Source organism: Cetorhinus maximus, chromosome 14, assembly GCF_964194155.1.
Source record: "Cetorhinus maximus chromosome 14, sCetMax3.hap1.1, whole genome shotgun sequence".
In the NCBI taxonomy this organism is placed as follows: domain Eukaryota; kingdom Metazoa; phylum Chordata; class Chondrichthyes; order Lamniformes; family Cetorhinidae; genus Cetorhinus; species Cetorhinus maximus.
In genome coordinates, this window is record NC_135892.1 from 115,152,394 (window position 1) to 115,174,318 (window position 21,925).

At 47.5% G+C, this 21,925-nt stretch overlaps 1 protein-coding gene across 1 annotated transcript in view; it reads left to right on the forward strand.

Moving 5' to 3' along the window:
• The window catches only part of LOC144690013 (protein-tyrosine kinase 2-beta-like), a 156,189-nt gene that overhangs the window by 74,737 nt on the left and 59,527 nt on the right, over positions 1 to 21,925 (forward strand). The window contains exons 4-9 of the mRNA XM_078557544.1: positions 2,584 to 2,671; positions 3,812 to 3,891; positions 7,515 to 7,577; positions 8,955 to 9,009; positions 15,704 to 15,844; positions 17,669 to 17,740. Coding sequence (XP_078413670.1) covers positions 2,584 to 2,671; positions 3,812 to 3,891; positions 7,515 to 7,577; positions 8,955 to 9,009; positions 15,704 to 15,844; positions 17,669 to 17,740 — 499 coding nt within the window. The remainder of the gene's footprint in view (positions 1 to 2,583; positions 2,672 to 3,811; positions 3,892 to 7,514; positions 7,578 to 8,954; positions 9,010 to 15,703; positions 15,845 to 17,668; positions 17,741 to 21,925) is intronic.

Consider the following 21,925-nt stretch of genomic DNA (forward strand, 5'->3'; position numbering starts at 1 on the left):
TGATTCCAACAAACACCAAATCTAAATGTTCCACAGATAAAGAAGCTGAATTCCTACATTAAGTTGCAGCTGAGTGAGAATGTGGAAATAAAAGCAAAGAACTGTGGATGCTGGAAATCCAAAACAGAAACAGAAACAGAAATAGCTGGAAAAACTCAGCAGGTCTGGCAGCATCGGCGGAGAAGAGCACAGTTGACGTTTCGAGTCCTCATGACCCTTCAGGGTGCTCTTCTCCTCCGATGCTGCCAGACCTGCTGAGTTTCTCCAGATATTTCTGTTTCTGAGAATGTGGAACTTGTTACCACGGGGAGTGGTTAAGGTGAATGGTATAGAAACACTTAAGAGGAAGCTGGACAAGTATAGGAGGCAGAAGCGAATAGAAGGTTATACTAATAGAGTTAGAGATATATAAATAATAAAAGGATGGTAAAAGCAGGAGTATGACCATAAAGGGGATTTACACATGGGGGCAGGGGCCATGGCTGAGGTATTAAATGAATACTTTGCAACTGTCATTACCAAATAAAAGATGGTGCACATGCCATTGTGAGAGAGGGGGTAATTCAGATTCTAGAAGGGTTTAAAATTGATAAGGAGGTGGTTTTGGATAGTCTGTCTGTGCTTAAATGATGAGGCACCAGGGCTGGGTGAGGATCATCCAAGGTACTGAGGGAAGTGAGAATGGAAATTGCAGAGACACCGGCCATAAATTTTCAGACTTCCTTAGACTTGGGGCTGGTGCCAGAGGAGAATTGCAAACATTACAACCTTGTTCAAAAAAGGGTATAAGGAGAAGCCCAGCAACTACAGGCCAATCAGTTTAACTTCGGTGGTGGGCAGGATTCTGGAAACAATAATTCAGGGCAAAACTAATAGTCAGCTGGGCAAATGTGGGTTAATTAAGGGATGGATTTGTTAAGGGCAAATTGTGTTTCACTAACTTGCTGAAGCTTTTTGTTGAAGTAACAGAGAGGGTTGATGAGGGTCATGTTGTTGATATGGTGGACATGGACTTTCAAAAGTTGCTGGATAAAGTTCCTCACAACAGATTTGTCAGCAAAGTTCCAGCTCCTGGAGACAGTGGCAACATGGATATGAAATTAGCTTAGCGACAGGGAACAGAGAGTAGTGATGAACAAAACAAAAATCAAAATACCTGGAGAAACTCAGCAGGTCTGGCAGCGTCTGCGGAGAGGAACACAGTTAACGTTTCGAGTCCGTACGACTCGATGAACTGTTGTTTTATGGGCAGGAGGAAGGTTTGTAGTGGAGTTCCCCAGGGGTCAATGTTGGGACCCTTGCTTTTCCTGATATATATTAATGACCTAGACCTCGGTGTACAGGGCGCAATTTCAAAATTTGTGAACGATATAAAACTTGAAAGTATTGTAAACCATGAGGATGGGCTGAATGGCCTCCTTCTGTGCTGTAACTTTTCTATGGTTCTATGGAGGATAGTGCAGAACTTCAAAAGGACTTAAACAGGGAGATAAAGTTCCATGCAGAGAAATGTGAAGTGATTCATTTTAGTAGAAAGAGACAAAGACGATATAAAATAAAGGGTACAGCTCTAAAGGGGGTGTAGAAGCAGAAAGGACCTGGGTATGTATGTGCATAAATCATTGATGATGACAGGACAGGTTGGGAGAGTGGTTAATAAAACATACAGTATCATAGGATGTATTATTGGAGGCATAGAGTACAGATGTTAAACTTGTATAAAACACTGGTTCAGCCTCAGCTGGAGTATTGTGTCCAGTTCTGGGTGCTGCACTTTAGGAAGGATGTGAAGGCATTGGAGAGAGTGCAGAGAAGATTCACGAGAATGGTTCCAGGGTTGAGGAACTTCAGCTGTGAAGATAGGTTGGAGAAGCTGGGACTGTTTTCCTTGGAGAAGAGAAGGCTGAGGGGAGATTTGATAGAGATGTTCAAAATCATGAGGGACAGGGTAGATAGGGAGAAACTGTTCCCGCTCATCAAAGGATCGAGAACGAGAGGGCACAGATTTAAAGTATTCAGTAAAAGAAGCAAAAACGATTTAAGAAAAAACTTTTCACACAGCGAGTGGTTTGGGTCTGGAATGCACTGCCTGAGAGTGTGGTGGAGGCAGGTTCAACTGAGGCTTTGTAAAGGGAATTAGACTGTTATCTGGAAAAGAAGAATGTGCAGGGTTAAGGGGAGAAGGCAGGAGAATGGCACTCGGTGAATTGCTGCTTCAGAGAGCCAGCACAGACACGACGGGCCGAATAGTCTCCTGTGCTGTTACAATTCTCTGATTTTGAGATGAAGAAGATGGGAGGAGGCTCGAATGGGGCGCTGGCATGGTGTGGTGGGGCCGAATGGCCTGTTCCTGTGCTGGAGGAATAAAATAGCAGCATCCGTTCCTCCCAGGGTGGTCGTCATATTTCTCAACGTTTGTTGCTAACGTGCAAACTCCTAGAATCGTTACTGCACAGGAAGAGGCCATGCAGCTCATTGTGTCTTTGCCGAAAGACACATGTCAAGTCTATGATTAGAAATAATCAATACATTTTTGCTTTTTAGTTGAATTTAAAGGAAATGTCTTTCTGAAATTTCTTGCAGGTATGACCTGAGGATTCGATTCCTTCCCAAAGACATCATGAATAGTTTTAAACAAGACAGAACCACGCTGTTGTGTTACTATCAGCAGGTCAGTGAGGTTTTTAAAATTAATTTACAGGGTGTTGGCTGGACCAGCATTTATTCCCCATCCCTAGTTGCCCTTGAGAAGGTGGTGGTGAGCTACCTTCTTGAACCGCTGCAGTCCATGTGGTGTAGGTACACCCACAGTGCTGTTAGGGAGGGAGTTCTAGGATTTTGACCCAGCGACAGTGAAGGAACGGTGATATATTTCCAAGTCAGGATGGTGAGTGGCTTGGAGGGGAACTTCCAGGTGGTGGTGTTCCTATGTGCCTGCTGCCCTTGTCCTTCTAGATGGCACTGGTCGTGGGTTTGGAAAGTGCTGCCTAAGGAGCCTTTGTGAATTCCTGCAGTGCATCTTGTAGACGGTACACACTGCTGCTACTGTGTGTCGGTGGCGGAGGGAGTGAATATTTGTGGATGGGGTACCAATCAAGCGGGGCTGCTGTGTCCTGGATGGTGTCGAGCTTCTTGAGTGTTGTGGGAGCTGCACTCATCCAGGCAAGTGGGGAGTATTCCATCACACCCCTGACTTGTGCCTTTTAGATGGTGGACAGGCTTTGGGGAGTCAGGAGGTGAGTTAATCACTGCAGGATTCCCAACCTCTGACCTGCTCCTGTAGCCACAGTATTTATATGACTAGTCCAGTTCAGTTTCTGGTCAATGGTAACCCCCAGGATGTTGATAGTGGGGGATTCAGTGATGATAATGCCATTGAACATCAAATGGCAATGATTGCATTCTCTCTTGTTGGAGAGAATCCCTGGGCTTTGGGGTCTCTGGGGTAAGGGACCATGCACTCTATGCATTAATCTGCCCCTAGGAGGACAAACAAAAGGGGTGATTGTGATTGGCTGAATGGTGGAAGCTTGTGCTCTTGATTTTGTTACTCCTCCCTGAGTGAGGCAATGCTCAGCATCTACTGCTTGGCATCCCATTGACCTGGGGCTTGTTATGGGGGAGGGAGTGCCTGATATTCAAGTGCTAACATGCTACATGTCTGCACTAACTGAACACTTTGATAAATTAAAGAACAAGATTAAAATCGTTTAACTTCAAATTTGAGCCTAGAAAGAAGAGGTGAGGTACTCAGGACACTCCTGCTTCATAGCATTTCTGAGAGTGTAATAAATCTCCATCGTCTCCACAGGTACGCAGTGATTACATGCAAGAGGTTGCTGGCCAAGTGGATCAGGACACAGCCTTGAAACTTGGCTGTCTAGAGATCAGGTAACGTTCCTTATCTGGGATACTCTGCTGACCCTGTGCCTTTCTGTCCACAGTGTTGAGTTCTATGGAATGGTATTGTGCAGAGTCACTTTCTGTACTCTATAATATCTCCAGTGCTGCACGAGATCCCAGACAGAGGCCTTGGCTGGACTGTCTGGCCTTTGATGGTTAATGGAAGGATGGGAGATGGACCACCTTAACTCTGAACCAAGGTCATAGAGTCATAGAGGTCTACAGCACAGAAAAAGGCCCTTTGGCCCATTGAGTCTGCGCTGGTCAAACAAGTACCTAACTATTCTAATCCCATTTCCAGCACTAGGCCCATGGCCTTGTATGTCATGGCATCGCAAGTGCACATCCAAATACTTCACAAATGATATGAGGGTTTCTGCCTCTACCACCCTTCCAGGCAGTGAGTTCCAGATTCCCACCACCCTCTGGGTGAAAAAATTCTTCCTCACATCCCCTCTAAACCTCCTGCCCCTTACCTTAAATCTATGCCCCCTAGTTATTGATCCCTCCAGTAAGGGGAAAACTTCCTTCCTGTCTACCCTATCTATGCCTCTCATAATTTTATACACCTCAATCATGTCCCCCCTCAATCTCCTCTGCTCCAGAGAAAATAACCCCAGACTATCCAATCTCTCTTCATAACTAAAACTCTCCGGCCCAGGCAACATCCTGGTAAATCGCCTCTGTTGGGTGGCGAAACTCTGCTGAAGCTCTGTTGTCAGATATGAGGCGGCCAAGGCCATGTCAGGGAGTTAGAAGAGCCCAACAAGAGGAGAAATGTCATTTTGTTTTTAATCCCAAACTTGGCCGAAGCCTAAAAAGGTTAGTGGTTGGGGTGGCCACTCTTGTTTTTTCCCTTGATCCTGCAACCTATAGGACTACTGGACCCACTATAGACTTGATGGGCTGAATGGCCTCCTCCTGTGCCATGATGACTCCAAGGCTCTGTTGCCACCCTTGTCCTGGTGGCCCCCTGGTGGTGATCAGAGAAACTGGACAGCTTTTGGGTTCCCACGCCCCTTGAACGTTTACCTGAGGCGATGGGTAAAGGAGTGAATGTCGGGAGCACAGCTGAGGGGCATCACCACTCACTCTTCCCTCACTTTCCGATTCTGGGGGAGCATTAAGCCTGGTGCAGAGTGACCTAAGTTGGTAAAAGAATTCAAATGAGTTGATGCAGAGAACATGTTTCCTCTGGTGGGAGCATCATTTTAAAATTCGAGCCAGGTCTTACAGGAGTGCAATCAGAAAGCACTTCTTCACACAAAAAAAACAGCGGGAATCTGGAACTCTCTCCCCAAAACCCTTCATGGCCAACGGGGGTCAAGTGAAATTTCAAGCCCGATGTAGACTTCTGTCAGGTACGGGTATAAGGGATGTGTAGTAAAGGCAGGAGAATAGAGTTTAGGTCACAGATCAGCCTTGATCTGATTAAATGGCAGAACAGTCTCGAGGGGCAGAATGGCCTCACCCTGCTCCCACGGGCTCTGCTGTGCATAAGGATGGAGAATCGAAACAGACTGTTGACTGTGTAGGTCTAAAGGTCACCTGGTGACAGCCTTGCTCACTCCAGATCTCTTGGCATCAGGAAGTAGGTGGCCTGGAAGATTAAGGAAAGGAGTAAAAAGTAAATTTGTAGAAAGGTGGTCCTGATTGTCCCAGGATGGGTAATATAAACAACACATCGACAATAATTCACTGTGAATCCACAGAGCCCTGAAACAGAGAGATTCCTTTCAGACTCGATGGGGGTCCATTGGATTGCAGTGTTCCTGACTCACTGATCAGTAAGGCTTTAGTCTCTGATGGAAACAGTGTCTTTGGGATCTGGGAGTTTGCAGTCTCACTCAGCTGAGGAAAGGGTGGTGACGAGGACGATCTTAAGAAGCAAGAAGAAAATTAAAATCGCTGAGTAAAAATCGGAAAAACGCCACTGTGTCTTCCACAAAGAAGCTAGGCAGCATTGAGTGAGGTTATAACAGAACCCAGTCTGATGGCATCTCCCTGTAATAGGAGCCCAGAAAGGAAACAGCTCGTTATCAGGTCATGTGAAATAAACTGTCAACGAACTGGCAGCTTCTTTTAGCTCATGACATCTTTCCTATTCTATTAACTGTTGTATGACTAGCCAAGTACACCCTGCTGCTGGACACCAACTTCATTGCCCATCATTATTCCAGCCACCTTTGATTGGCTGATATGGGGCAGCGATGCTGTGACACGAGTAAGATTCTTCTAATCAGGAGCCTTGTTTTTTAATTAAAAATATAATTTTCCTTTCAATTTTCACATATAAAGCGTCACAGTTTCCCTGGTTTCTATGAACGTTCAGCGATCTCAATCCAGTTACTCATAAGCACGAACTTCGAACCATCTGCCAGACAGTCATTCAGCAAAAATCCACATTAAACAGGTCCAATTAGCGACAGCAACAACATCTCATATTTATATAGCGCCTTTAACATAATGGAACACCCCAAGGTGCTTTGCAGGTGCATTATAAAACAAAGTATGAGACTGAGTCACATTAGGAGATAACAGGGTCAGGCTGGTTCAAAGAGATGGGGTTTAAGGACAGGTCCTAAAGGAGGAAAGTGAGCTGGAGAGGTTCAGGGAGGGAATTCCAGCCATAGGGCCCAGGCAGCTAAAGACACGGCCGCCAGTGGTGGAGTGATTAAAATTGCGGATGCACAAGGAGCCAGAATAAGAGAAGCGTAGAATCTGCATCTGCTTCAGTTATGTGGGCACCACAGACGGATACTGCATTCCTCCAACAGTCCAAGTTAAGCCAGGCATATGACCTGCTGAGATAATAGTCCTGATCTTGAAAAATTATAAATGGACATGATGAATCTCAGAGAGATGTGGGGCTGAAGAAGATTACAGAGATACAGAGGGGCGAAGCCATGGAGAGAGTTGAAAGCAAGGGTGAGAAGTTTAAAATGAACACGTTGCTTTACTGGGAGCCAAACTAGGTCAGTGAGCTGAGGGGTGATAGAGCAATAGGACTTGGCACAAGTTTTGGACAAATCCAAGTTTACAGCAGAATAAAAATCTGGAAGAAAAGGACTGACACAGTTACAAGAAATATTTGTTTAACTGAGTTACAGCAAAACTGGACTGGGCGAATCTAATCCAGCTCCATCACACTGTCACTCAGTAACCCCTCTCCCCCCAGCGCCCTGTGTTACTGACTGTATCTCTACTGATGTTAATCTAGATCCATCACACTGTCACTCAGTGACCCCTCTCTCCCCAGCGCCCTGTGTTACTGACTGTATCTCTACTGATGTTAATCCAGCTCCCTCACACTGTCACTCAGTAACCCCTCTCCCCCCAGCGCCCTGTGTTACTGACTGTATCTCTACTGATGTTAATCCAGCTCCCTCACACTGTCACTCAGTAACCCCTCTCCCCAACACCCTGTGTTACTGACTGTATCTCTACTGATGTTAATCCAGCTCCCTCATACTGTTGAATGCGACAGGCAGTTTTGCTAAAAAATCTGCTTAAATTCACCACATTACTTTATTATTTTCGAAGTGTTGATGGTCTGATGATTATGGGAGTAGAGTTGTTCTGTATTGATGTTGTATCATGTTTCCCATCAGGAGATTTTACAAGGACATGCCCCCAAAGGCTCTGGAGAAGAAATCCAATTTTGAGTTGCTGGAGTAAGTGTTCTTACTGTTGGGTTTTCTATTTGAATGTTGTGCTGAAGTGAGTTTCTCAGGCAGATTGGACTTTGTGTAAGAATTCAGTTTATCTCTACTTGCAAGTAAAACCTGGACGTCTGATCTCCGAGAGGATGTGAGCTGGACATCCAGTCAAGATTGTGATTTCACTGAACTACTTCAACTGCAAAGTTTTGATTCTCCTTTCACTAGAATGTAGCTCCTACATGATTCTAACTGGTGTACCAGCAGAGTCTGGTCCGTATGTTATGGGGATACCAGCAGAGTCTGGTCCACATGTTATGGGGATACCAGCAGAGTCTGGTCCACATGTTATGGGGATACCAGCAGAGTCTGGGTTCTGGTCGGGATGTTATGGGGATACCAGCAGAGTCCGGTCTGCATGTTATGAGGATACCAGCAGAGTCTGGTCTGCATGTTATGGGGATACCAGCAGAGTCCGGTCTGCATGTTATGGGGATACCAGCAGAGTCCGGTCTGCATGTTATGGGGATACCAGTAGAGTCCGGTCTGCATGTTATGGGGATACCAGCAGAGTCCGGTCTGCATGTTATGAGGATACCAGCAGAGTCTGGTCTGCATGTTATGGGGATACCAGCAGAGTCTGGGTTCTGGTCGGGATGTTATGGGGATACCAGCAGAGTCCGGTCTGCATGTTATGAGGATACCAGCAGAGTCTGGTCCACATGTTATGGGGATACCAGCAGAGTCCGGTCTGCATGTTATGAGGATACCAGCAGAGTCTGGTCCACATGTTATGGGGATACCAGCAGAGTCCGGTCTGCATGTTATGAGGATACCAGCAGAGTCCGGTCTGCATGTTATGGGGATACCAGCAGAGTCTGGGTTCTGGTCGGGATGTTATGGGGATACCAGCAGAGTCTGGGTTCTGGTCGGGATGTTATGGGGATACCAGCAGAGTCTGGGTTCTGGTCGGGATGTTATGGGGATACCAGCAGAGTCTGGGTTCTGGTCGGGATGTTATGGGGATACCAGCAGAGTCTGGGTTCTGGTCGGGATGTTATGGGGATACCAGCAGAGTCTGGGTTCTGGTCGGGATGTTATGGGGATACCAGCAGAGTCTGGGTTCTGGTCGGGATGTTATGGGGATACCAGCAGAGTCTGGGTTCTGGTCGGGATGTTATGGGGATACCAGCAGAGTCTGGGTCCTGGTCCCATTTCCTGTTCCACACCTCTCTGGGTTTGCTGCTGGTCTGGCTCCTTCATTCCAATGGTTTGACATCTGTTCCTTTGATCTGTTATTCCCCCTGTGTAAACCTTGTGCTTGTCAATTGATTTGACTCCCCTGACGTGCTGACACCACATTCTCTGAGCTATTTGTCTTTTATTTCGAAGGAAGGAAGTTGGTCTCGATTTGTTCTTCCCTAAACAGTTGCAGGACAGTATGAAGGTAAGGATCGCCCTGTGTTCACAGCTTTCAGCATGAATTTATTATTTGGTTACTCTAGTATGACTACTTAGCTAAGGACTTATTAGATTGAAAGTTTCAAGACGTTAAGGGGTCAGAGAGAGTAAATAGAGAGAAACCATTTCTGTTGGTTTGGGGAGTCTTGGACGAGGGGGTGGAGTTTAAAATTTCCAGCCAGGCTTTTCAGGGGTGAAATTAGGAAACAGTTCTACACACAAAGTTGGGTAGAAGATCGGAATTCTCCTCCACAAATGGCAATTGATGGTAGATCAATTGTTAATTTTAAATCTGAGATTGATAGATTTTTGTAAACCAAATGTATTGTGGGGAAAAGGCAGGTATATGGCATAAATGGCGTAAATGGTATGTTAATTATAACGTTGAGATACACAGGCAAAGGGCATTGTTTAATTAAGCACTTGTAAAGAGAGACTGCTGGGACACTCAGGTGGCAGGTAGGAAGCAGATCTATTTAAAGCTGCATTCTGGAAAAAAACCTATTGTCAAGAAAAGTATTAGCATCTAGTTTCATACTTCACCAACTGGCTAGGGATTGATATAACATATGGAGTTAGGTCACAGATCAGAATGATGGAACAGACTGAAGGGGCTGAATGGCCTCCTCGTGCTTTGATGTTGTACATCTGTTAGTTTTACCTGCCTATTGTTTTAAACTCTGGAACAAACCTGCCTTCAACAGATGGTCAGTCTCAGTGACTGTTTTTTATGTGGGTATTGGTAGGGCCAGCATTTGTTGCCCATCCCTAATTGCCCTTGAGAAGATGATGTTGGGATTGTAGCTGTTTCATTCTACAAACTTCCACTTGATGTTTCATATTGCCAGAATTCCTCCCAGGCAACGCTTGTGGAGAGCTCCCAGCTTTCATATATCGGCTGATGTCAATGCCGAAATCTCAGCGTTGTAGCGTAAGATAGATTGTATGTTGCCGGGTGTGTTTTCAGCTTAGCTGCTTGCTGTGTCTGTTTGATTGCCTGGTTTGAGGATGCTGAATTTAATTCTCCAAAAATCTAACCATTGGAAAGTAACGTGTTATGTCCCGTGCTGCCCCCTATCCCTGTGCTCTGCCCCCTATCCCTGTGCTCTGCCCCCTATCCCTGTGCTGTGTCCCCTATCCCTGTGCTCTGCCCCCTATCCCTGTGCTGTGTCCCCTATCCCTGTGCTCTGTCCCCTATCCCTGTGCTGCCCCCTATCCCTGTGCTGTGTCCCCTATCCCTGTGCTGCCCCCTATCCCTGTGCTGTGTCCCCTATCCCTGTGCTGCCCCCTATCCCTGTGCTGTGTCCCCTATCCCTGTGCTGTGTCCCCTATCCCTGTGCTGCCCCCTATCCCTGTGCTCTGTCCCCTATCCCTGTGCTGTGTCCCCTATCCCTGTGCTGTGTCCCCTATCCCTGTGCTGTGTCCCCTATCCCTGTGCTGTGTCCCCTATCCCTGTGCTGTGTCCCCTATCCCTGTGCTGTGTCCCCTATCCCTGTGCTGTGTCCCCTATCCCTGTGCTGTGTCCCCTATCCCTGTGCTGCCCCCTATCCCTGTGCTGTGTCCCCTATCCCTGTGCTCTGTCCCCTATCCCTGTGCTGTGTCCCCTATCCCTGTGCTGTGTCCCCTATCCCTGTGCTGTGTCCCCTATCCCTGTGCTGTGTCCCCTATCCCTGTGCTGTGTCCCCTATCCCTGTGCTGTGTCCCCTATCCCTGTGCTGTGTCCCCTATCCCTGTGCTGTCCCCTATCCCTGTGCTGTGTCCCCTATCCCTGTGCTGCCCCCTATCCCTGTGCTGTGTCCCCTATCCCTGTGCTCTGTCCCCTATCCCTGTGCTGTGTCCCCTATCCCTGTGCTGTGTCCCCTATCCCTGTGCTGTCCCCTATCCCTGTGCTGTGTCCCCTATCCCTGTGCTGTGTCCCCTATCCCTGTGCTCTGTCCCCTATCCCTGTGCTGTGTCCCCTATCCCTGTGCTGTGTCCCCTATCCCTGTGCTGTGTCCCCTATCCCTGTGCTGTGTCCCCTATCCCTGTGCTGTGTCCCCTATCCCTGTGCTCTGTCCCCTATCCCTGTGCTGTGTCCCCTATCCCTGTGCTCTGCCCCTATCCCTGTGCTATCCCGTATCCTGCCCCCTATCCCTGTGCTCTGCCCCTATCCCTGTGCTATCCCGTATCCTGCCCCCTATCCCTGTGCTCTGCCCCCTATCCCTGTGCTCTGCCCCCTATCCCTGTGCTCTGCCCCATATCCCTGTGCTCTGTCCCCTATCCCTGTGCTGTGTCCCCTATCCCTGTGCTCTGTCCCCTATCCCTGTGCTGTGTCCCCTATCCCTGTGCTCTGCCCCCTATCCCTGTGCTCTGCCCCTATCCCTGTGCTATCCCGTATCCTGTCCCCTATCCCTGTGCTGTGTCCCCTATCCCTGTGCTGTGTCCCCTATCCCTGTGCTGTGTCCCCTATCCCTGTGCTGTGTCCCCTATCCCTGTGCTGTGTCCCCTATCCCTGTGCTGTGTCCCCTATCCCTGTGCTGTGTCCCCTATCCCTGTGCTGTCCCCTATCCCTGTGCTGTGCCCCCTATCCCTGTGCTCTGTCCCCTATCCCTGTGCTGTGTCCCCTATCCCTGTGCTCTGTCCCCTATCCCTGTGCTGTGCCCCCTATCCCTGTGCTCTGTCCCCTATCCCTGTGCTGTGTCCCCTATCCCTGTGCTGTGTCCCCTATCCCTGTGCTCTGCCCCCTATCCCTGTGCTGTGTCCCCTATCCCTGTGCTGTGTCCCCTATCCCTGTGCTGCCCCCTATCCCTGTGCTGTGTCCCCTATCCCTGTGCTGTGTCCCCTATCCCTGTGCTGTGTCCCCTATCCCTGTGCTGTGTCCCCTATCCCTGTGCTCTGTCCCCTATCCCTGTGCTGTGTCCCCTATCCCTGTGCTGTGTCCCCTATCCCTGTGCTGCCCCCTATCCCTGTGCTGCCCCATATCCCTGTGCTGTGTCCCCTATCCCTGTGCTCTGTCCCCTATCCCTGTGCTCTGCCCCCTATCCCTGTGCTGTGTCCCCTATCCCTGTGCTGTGTCCCCTATCCCTGTGCTCTGTCCCCTATCCCTGTGCTGTGTCCCCTATCCCTGTGCTGTGTCCCCTATCCCTGTGCTGTGTCCCCTATCCCTGTGCTGTGTCCCCTATCCCTGTGCTGTGTCCCCTATCCCTGTGCTGTGTCCCCTATCCCTGTGCTGTGTCCCCTATCCCTGTGCTGCCCCCTATCCCTGTGCTCTGTCCCCTATCCCTGTGCTCTGCCCCCTATCCCTGTGCTGTGTCCCCTATCCCTGTGCTGTGTCCCCTATCCCTGTGCTGTGTCCCCTATCCCTGTGCTGTGTCCCCTATCCCTGTGCTCTGTCCCCTATCCCTGTGCTGTGTCCCCTATCCCTGTGCTGTGTCCCCTATCCCTGTGCTGCCCCCTATCCCTGTGCTGTGTCCCCTATCCCTGTGCTGCCCCCTATCCCTGTGCTGTGTCCCCTATCCCTGTGCTGTGTCCCCTATCCCTGTGCTCTGTCCCCTATCCCTGTGCTCTGTCCCCTATCCCTGTGCTGTGTCCCCTATCCCTGTGCTGTGTCCCGTATCCCTGTGCTGCCCCCTATCCCTGTGCTATCCCGTATCCTGCCCCCTATCCTGTGCTGTCCCATGCGCCAGGTTTTCAGCTATATTCTTGCTCACTTTAGGATCATTTCTTTTCCGAGTGGTCGATTCCTGAAATCAATTGTTGATTGTGGGATGTGCATATCATTAACACAAAGCAAAGGTTCATTATTCCTGCAACTGATGCCAACAACTTGGTATTTATTTAGCATCTTTAACAATGAGAATACGTCCTCAGCTGCTTCACTGAAGCGTCATCAGACATATAAAAACGACCATCCAGATAAAGAAGCTGTTGGGAAGGATGTTTAAATGCTTGGTCAACAAAATGGCTTTTCCAGAGAAGTTTAAAAGGGATGGACAGGGGAGGGATTTGGTGATGGAGTGTGGGCTCAGAGCTGAAGGCAGTCAGCAATGGTGCAGTGAAAGAAGTGGAGAAGGCACAAAAGATCAGAGAATGTTCCAGCACTGAATGAAGCCATTCATCCCATTGTGTCCGTGCTAACTCTGTGACAGAACTACCCAATTAATCCCAATCCCTTGCTCTTTCCCTGTGGCCCTGGAAATCATTCCCTTTCAAGGATTGTTAGTAAAAAATGGAAGTTTTCCTTTTACTTGAGTAGTTTCAAAAATAGTCAATGCTGAGAGGGTCAATGACTACTTTCTCCTTTAACAAAGAAAAGAATTTACAAGTGAAGTAGGTTTAACAGGTAGAAACAGCCCTTGACATCAAGGCAGCATTTGACTGACAAGGAGCCCGAGCAAAACTGGAGTCAATGGGAATCAGGGGGAAAACTCTCTGCTGATTGGAGTCATACCTAGCACAAAGGAAGATGGTTGTGGCACAAGTCAGGAGTGTGATGGAATACTTTCCACTTACCTGGATGAGTGCGGCTCCTACAACACTCAAGAAGCTCAACACCATCCAGGACAAAGCAGCCACTTGATTGGCACCACATCCACAAACATTCATTCCCTCCACCACCGACACACAGTAGCAGCAGTGTGTACCAGCTACAAGATGCACTGCAGGAATTCACCAAGGTTTCTTAGACAGCACCTTCCAAACCCACGACCACTACCATCTAGAAGGACAAGGGCAGCAGATAGATGGGAACACCACCACCTGGAAGTTCCCCTCCAAGTCACTCACCATCCTGACTTGGAAATATATCGCCGTTCCTTCACTGTCACTGTGTCAAAATCCTGGAAGTCCCTCCCTAACAGCACTGTGGGTGTACCTACACCACATGGACTGCAGCAGCTCAAGAAGGCAACTCACCAACTGATTCCCATTGACTTTAGCTTTGCTGGGGCTCCTTGATGTTACACTTGGTTAAATGCTGCCTTGATGTGAAGGGCAGTCACACTGACCTCACCTCGAGTTCTGCTCTTTTGTCCATGTTTGAATCAAGGCTGTAATAAGATTAGGAGCTGAGTGGCCCTGGCGGAACCCAAACTGTGCATCAGTCAGCAGGTTATTGCTAAGTAAGTGCCTTCTCCATTACTTTACTGATGATTGTAAGTAGACTGATGGGGCAGTAATTGGCCAGGTTGGATTTGTCCTGCTTTTTGTGTTCAGGACATACCTGGGCAATTTTCCACATTGCCGGGTAGATGCCAGTGTTGTAGCTGTACTGGAACAGCTTGGCTAGGGGCATGGCAAGTTCTGGAGCCCAAGTCTTCAGTACTATTGCTGGAATATTGTCAGGGCCCATAGTCTTTGCAGTATCTAGTGCCTTCAGCCGTTTCTTGATATCACTTGGAGTGAATCAAATTGGCTGGAGACTGGCATCTGTGATGCTGGGGACCTCCGGCACTTGGCATTTCTGGCTGAAGATTGTAGCAAATGCTTCAGCCTTATCTACACGCATGTCCTACCCAGGGATTTTCACACGTAAATGCGCATATCCTCACTACTGAGTGTCGCCTTTCTTTAGCATGTTGAACCTACCTCCTTTCCCTCGATTGGCTCCTTTACCACCTGACCCGACATGGTATTCATCTCTGCTTCAGTAATTTCCCATCATTCCCAGACTGATGAAAAGCCCAGGTTGTTGTGTGTGCGGTCTTTCCGTTATCTGTCTGTTCTCATCCTGCTACCTGTCAGCTTCTGTGTCAAAATTGCAGCCAAGGTGCAGCTGCAAAGAGGCAGAAGAATCTGTGAAAATAAAAAAAAAAGCAACTGCATTTACCTCAGAGATTCAGTACATCCCAAAGCGGTTCACAGATAATGCAGTACTTTTGATGCGTAATGTAGGAAATGCAGCAACTAATTTGTGCAAACAGCGATGACATAAGTGGCATGTCTACAGTATGGAAGATGGCCACATACCCAAGGGCTTTCTGTTTGGTAAGGGAGCCGGAGCCAGACGCCCATTGAGGTGTCCAAGGCTCTGCTTCAAGGACACTTGCAGGTGTGACATCCAGGCCCTAAACACTGGCTATCGCGCCCGGGAGTCCCTAGCTGGCAAAAGAGGGAAATGGCGACAGCTCCTGTAGGCAGGCGCATACCATGATAACCAGTGGCTACAGTGGCTTATCCACAGTCACCAATGCCGAAAACAGCAACCTACAATGTTACTTGGTGGCTTCATGTGCAAAGTTTGTGGCAGAGCCCTCCCGTCTAAATGGACTGTTTTCTGTGTGATCATCTACTCTGATAGATGGAAGGGTGCCCACACACATACGTGGCCAGTAATCGGTGTTTGGTCATGTTGGTTGAGGGATGAGTGTTGTCCAGGACACCATGGAGAACCACCTGGTTGTCTTTGAAATAATATGATGGGATCTTTCATGTCAAACTGAGAGGGCAGACGGAGCCTCGGTTTGACATCTCATCTAAAAGACAGCACCTTTGACAATGCAGCACTCCCTCACACGGAGCCAAGGCTGATGTACGAAAATAGAGAAACATTAAACATAAAACTCTTGTTTTCAATATTCCAAATGACCAGTCAAGGTTTATTGAATTTTAATATCCAGCCGGAATATGATGAGATTGCAGTTTGATTGATTAATTATTGAAATCAGAAATAATCTCACTTTTCTCTTTCCTCCTCTTCACAGCCCAAGAATTTACGTAAATTAATCCAGCAAAACTTCTTCCAGTTTGGTCATATGAAGGAAGATGAATGTATCTGCAGGTTTTTTGAAATCCTTCGTGGTGTCACCAATTTTGAGCAAGAACATTACTCGTGTGAACTGGGTGTAAGTCCATTTTAATTTTGCTGATGTGTAAGCGCTATTTATCTAAAGCTCCCTTTGTACTGTCACTTTATGGCAATAAGAGCAGCTATCAGTGGTTACAATTTTGATAAATATTACCACATTTTTCTTAAACCTCCCAATCTTGCTCCTCTCTCCTCTCCTCTCCTCCTGACTCTTCCTCACACCGGGTATCATACCAAAGCTGGTGGTGCAGCGCATTCACAGGGCAGGTTTGGGAGCAGGAATTCTGTTCTTGATATGCTCAGTATCACACCAACCATTTGGGATGAGATTTTCTGTTTAAAAATATCAACAGTTTTGGGGTGAATTTGCCTCTTGCGCTTCAGAAAGACAATGTGCTGGAGTAAATGTGAAACAGAGATGATTCCCCCCCACCCTTATTGTGCTCCCTTCACCCCCACCCTCCCACCCTGCCAAGACCAATATCCCCCTCTTTGACTTCTAGCCTCCCTTGCCAAGGCTTTCTTTAGTTCAGGCGGTGGACAAATATTGATAAATGTGGTAAATTGATAATTTAACCAATTCCTACCCAAGCAACATTGTGATGTCAAAAACAAGTCAGGTGAAACCTAAACCAGCTTCAAGAGCTGACTCGCTCAAATTCAGGGATACATCCCTCACCCCCTCCCTCCCTCGCCCCCTCCCTCCATCAGCCATTGCCTCCCACTCCCTCACCTTCTCCCTCGCACCCTCCCTTGCCCCCACCCCCGCCTATGTCCTCATCCCCACCCTCAATCAAGTGGAATCAATACAGCTTCATGAAGGAGAAATCATGCCTGACAAATTTATTTGAATTCTTTGAGGAGGTAACTAGCAGGGTAGATAAAGGGGAATCAGTAGATGTAATGTATTTGGATTTTCAAAAGACGTTCAATAAGGTACCGCACATAAGGCTACTTAATAAGATAAGAACACATGGTTTTGGGGGTAATGTATTAGCATTGATTGTGGATTGGCTAACGAATATATGACAGGGAGTTGGGATAAGGGGGGTGCATTTTTGGGATGGCAACCTGTAACTAGTGGAGTGCCACAGGGATCAGTGCTGGGGCCTCAATTATTTACAATATATATTAATGACTTGAATGAGGGAAGTCTGCGGATGACACTGAAATAGGTGGGAAGGCAAGTGGTGAGGATGACACAAGGAGTCTACAGAGGGATATAGACAGGTTAAGTGAGTGGGCAAAAAAGTGGCAGATGGAATATAATGTGGGAAAATGTGAGGTTATGCACTTTGGCAGGAAGAATAGAGGAGCTGAATATTATTTAAATGGAGAAAGACTGCAGAAAGCTGCAGCACAGAGGGATTTGGGGGTCCTAGTGCATGAATCCCAAAACGTTACATACAAGTTCAGCAGGAAATAAGGGAGGTAAATGGAATGTTGGCCTTTATTTTAAAGGGAATGGAGTATAAAAATAGGGAAGTCTTGCTAAAACTATAAAAGGCACTAGTTAGACCACACCCAGAATACTGTGCTAAAGGCAAAACACTCCGGATGCTGGAAATCTGAAACAAAAACAAAAAATGCTGGAAAAACTCAGCAGGTCTAACAGCATCTGTGGAGTGAGAAACAGAGTTAACGTTTCGAGTCCATATGACCCTTCTTAGAGTTATGATAGATTTTCACCCTGTTCTCTGCTCTCCACACTGATGTCTTCTAGTGCTCCAACTCTTCTACTTACAACCCCATGTCAGTGTGAAAATTTATGAAAATCTTTTATTTGAAATACTTCCTCAATGCAGCTGCTGTGTCCCTCTGTTCAGAGCCCCGAGTGATTATTCTGCTCTTTGTCTTTCAGCAAGGGTGGACAATAACAGTGGAACTGGTCATTGGAAGTCATGGAATTGGCCAAGTGACCAATAAAGACGGAGTGAGTACACCAGACCAAATCATTACATTCAGAGTCATAAAAACAGGCCAAACATTCACATGAGTGAGATTGTCAGGGGATGAGAAAGACAAAGCAATAAGAGTGAGACACACAGAATAACAGACTTGGACTGAGCTACACAGAGTAACAGAGACTGGAAGTGAGTGACAGAGACCAGGATTAGCAGGAACTGGGAGCTGAAGTTTCCCATTTGATGGCATCAGGAGGCGAGGCTGATCCCAGCTGGTATTCCAACCTCTGCTGGGAGGTGAGATTTTCACTGGGTTTGTCTTAATGACCCTAGAGACGGGTCTGCTGTCCAATGAGTGGTTTGGGGCAGGGGGGGTGGGGAGGTGAGTGGGAATGGAGGTGGGACACCAGGGTCACATTCCAACCTAGAGAAACTTCATCCTCAAAGAGACAGAGCAAATGGAGAGCTGAGGCCTGGGATAATGTGGGGAAAGGTTGTTTATTAAAATTTCATTGCACCGGAGTAGATTTTTTTTGTCCGAGTGGGTATGTGTTTCAGTGCGACAGCTCAGGGTCCTGCTTGGTTGCTGTTGGTCAGCTTCCCGGAGTTCCTCACAGCCGACTGTCCCCATAAAAATCTCAGGACGAAAGATGGTGAGTCCTTAATGAGCCCCCTTATGATCTCAACATGATGTGGGTGACTTCAGTTTCCCACACCCCCCACCTGCTCTCCCCCTACCCTCGGGAACACAGGTGGAACCCAGCACAGAGGCCATGAACGCCAAATTATTTACAGTGCCTCCTCTGTCCCCTCTGATTGGTCCAGGAAAGCCCAGCCCCAAAAGTGAACGACAGAGAATAGCAGAGACTGAGAGTGAGTTACTGAGGAACAGAAGGTTTGTTATAAAATCTCACCAAGTTTGTTTATAAATTGATGTTTTAACAAAAAAAACTGAACATTTTGTGTGAGACATTAAATGAGAGACTGGAGGATTCCTATGTATATGGACTTCCAGAAGACACTTGATAAGAGACTGTAATAAACGTGAAATGGCAGGGAATTGGAGAAAAGCCTTTGTCCACAAAAACAGCAACTCAAACATCAGCTGCTCAAATCCTCATCCATGCCTTTGATGCCTCCAGACCTGGACAATTCCAACACGTTCCTGCCCAGCTGCTCACATCTGGCAATATACTGAAACTGATCCAAAACTCTGCCTGCATTCAAACTCTCACCAAGTCCTGTTCCCCATCATCCCTGGGTTTGCTAACCTACATTGACCCCCAGTTAAGCAACGCCTCCTTGTTTTCTAATCTCTCTATGGCCTCATCCCCCCCCTATCTCTGTAATCTCCTCCAGCCCCACGACCCTCTGAGACCTTGGTGTTCCTCCGATTCTGGTTTCTTGAGCATTCCTGATTTCCATCGCTCCACCATTGGTGGCAATGCCTTCAGCAGTTTGGGCCCCAAACTCTGGAATATCCTTTGTCCACCTCCCCCCACATCACCTCCTCACCTCGCTTCCCTCCTTTAAGGCTGTCCTTAAAATTTACTCCATTAATCAAGCCTGTGGTCATCTGCATTAATATCTTCTTATGTCCACAAAAAGCAGGGCAAATCCAACCCGGCCAATTACTGCCCCATCAATTTACTCTCCATCATCAGTAAAGTAATGAAAGGGGTCATCAACAGTGCTATCAAGTGGAACTTGCTTAGCAATAACTTGCTCACTCTCACCCAGTATGTGCACTGCCAGGGCCACTCAGCTCCTGACCTCATTACAGCCTTGGTTCAAACATGGACAAAAGAGCTGAACTCCCAAGGAGAGGTGAGAGTGACTGCCCTTGACATCAAGGTAGCATTTGATGAGTTTGGCATCAAGAAGCCCGAGCAAAACTGGAGTCAGTGGGAATCAGGGGGGAAAACCTCCACTGGTTGGAGTCATACTTAGCACAAAGGAAGATGGTTGTGGTTGTTGGAGGTCAATCATCTCAGTTCCTCAGGGTAATGTCCTCGGCCCAACCATCTTCAGCTGCTTCATCAATAACCTTCATTCCATCATAAGGTTAGAAGTGGGGATGTTCGCTGATGATTGCACAATGTTCAGCACCATTCGCGACAAGTTAGATGCTGAAGCAGACCATGTCCAAATGCAACAAGACCTGGACAATATCCAGACTTGGGCTGACAAGTGGCAAGTAACATTCGCGCCACAGAAGTGTCAGGCAATGATCATTTCCAACAAGAGAGAATCTAACAATTGCCCCTTGACATTCAATGGCATTACCATCACTGAATCCCCCACTATCAACATCCTGAGGGTTACCATTGACCAGAAACTGAATTGGACTAGCCATATAAATACTGTGGCTACAAGAGCAGGTCAGAGGCTAGGAATCCTGTGGTGAGTAACTCACCTCCTGACTCCCCAAAGCCTGTCCACCATCTACAAGGCACAAGTCAGGAGTGTGATGGAATACTCCCCACTTGCCTGGATGAGTGAAGCTCCCACAATACTCAAGAAGCTGGACACCATCCAGGACAAAGCAGCCCGCTTGATTGGCACCATATCCACAAACATTCCTTCCCTCAACCACCGATGCACAGTAGCAGCAGTGTGTACCATCTACAAGATGCACTGTAGTAACTTACCAACAATCCTTAAAAAGCACCTTCCAAACCCACAACCACTACCATCTAGAAGGACAAGGGCAGCAGACACATGGGAACACCACCACCTGGAAGTTCCCCTCCAAGTCACTCACCATCCTGACTTGGAAATATATCACCGTTCCTTCACTGTCACTGGTTCAAAATCCTGGAACTTCCTTCCTAACTGCACTGTGGGTGTACCTACACCACATGGACTGCAGCGGTTCAAGAAGGCAGCTCACCACCACCTTCTCAAGGGCAATTAGGGATGGGCAATAAATGCTGGCCCAGCCAGCGAAGCCCCACATCCCATGAAAGAATTTTTTAAAAAGTCGCCGTTGTCAAATTTTGTTTAATAATTCCCCTGTGAAGGGCCTCGGGACATTTTATTATGTTAAAGGTGTTATATAAATACAAGCTCTTGTTGTTGGTGAAAAGCCTTGATAGACAGTAAAGAGGGAGCTTTACTCCACAGCTCAGCAATGTTAAACCTTACCTGGCAATGCTTGATGATGACCTTGGGTTTTAAGAGCATTGACCAAAAATGCTGTGTGCTATATAAAGGAAATTGTCAAAGAATTAGTCTTTAACACCATTACTGCACATCAAAATTTGGCCAGGTGATTTTTTTGTTTGTGTTATTATGACCATCCCTCATTTCACCTCAGGCCATTAATAGGCACTGGTGTAGAATGGGCCTGGACTCACCCATGGTCTACACCACGGGGAGCCGACAGGTTCCCTTCCCTCATAAACATTATCGGAGCGGTTGGGTTTTTATGATAAGTCAGCAACTTTCATAATTAATTTATCTGGGTCAATTTTCCATCCTCTAGATTGTTATCTCAGCCCCTGAGCTACCAAGCTCATATACGCCTGCAAGTTAATGATTTGTTTTTCCATTAACTAATTCTGAGGGCCAGATTTCTACCAATGACAGAGAGCTTCACCATCATGGCGAAAATCCCGGAAATGGCCAGAAACACTAAGCCCTGTCCTGAAATGGGCATGTTCCATTTTGGTGGGGGTTGGAGTCGAGTTGGGCCAGGGTTCATGTATGTGCCGTTTGTGGCTGGCCTTTTAGATCACCAGCTGTCGCCATGGAAATGGGATTTTGGCAGGCCAGAAATGTGCAGAGTAGACCAAGTAACAGCAGGTCTGAACTTGGTGGATTAATTTGCATAGCCAGTGTACCCCTTTGGACCTGCTCCCAGGACACCTTTGGGAGACATAAGGTTTGGAATTGTTGAAAGTAAAGGTGATTGCTTGTAAGATGTGCATAAAGTCATTGGAGATGTCAAAGAACTGCCAAAGCTGTCAAAGACCTGTCACAGGATATTAGGTGAGTTGGCATGGAGGGGGGTAAGGGAAAATGGTGATGTGTAGGGGGCATGGGTTGGCATCAGTTGGCACTAAGTTAGCATAGGGGCTATAAAGGACCATAGGTTTGTGGGGGGCGTAGGGGGTATGAGGGTCAATGGAGATAGGTAGAGGGTCATGGGTTGACCTAGGTTGGTATGGATGGGGCTTGGGGGGTAGGTGGGCGAGGGCTGTTTTTTGATT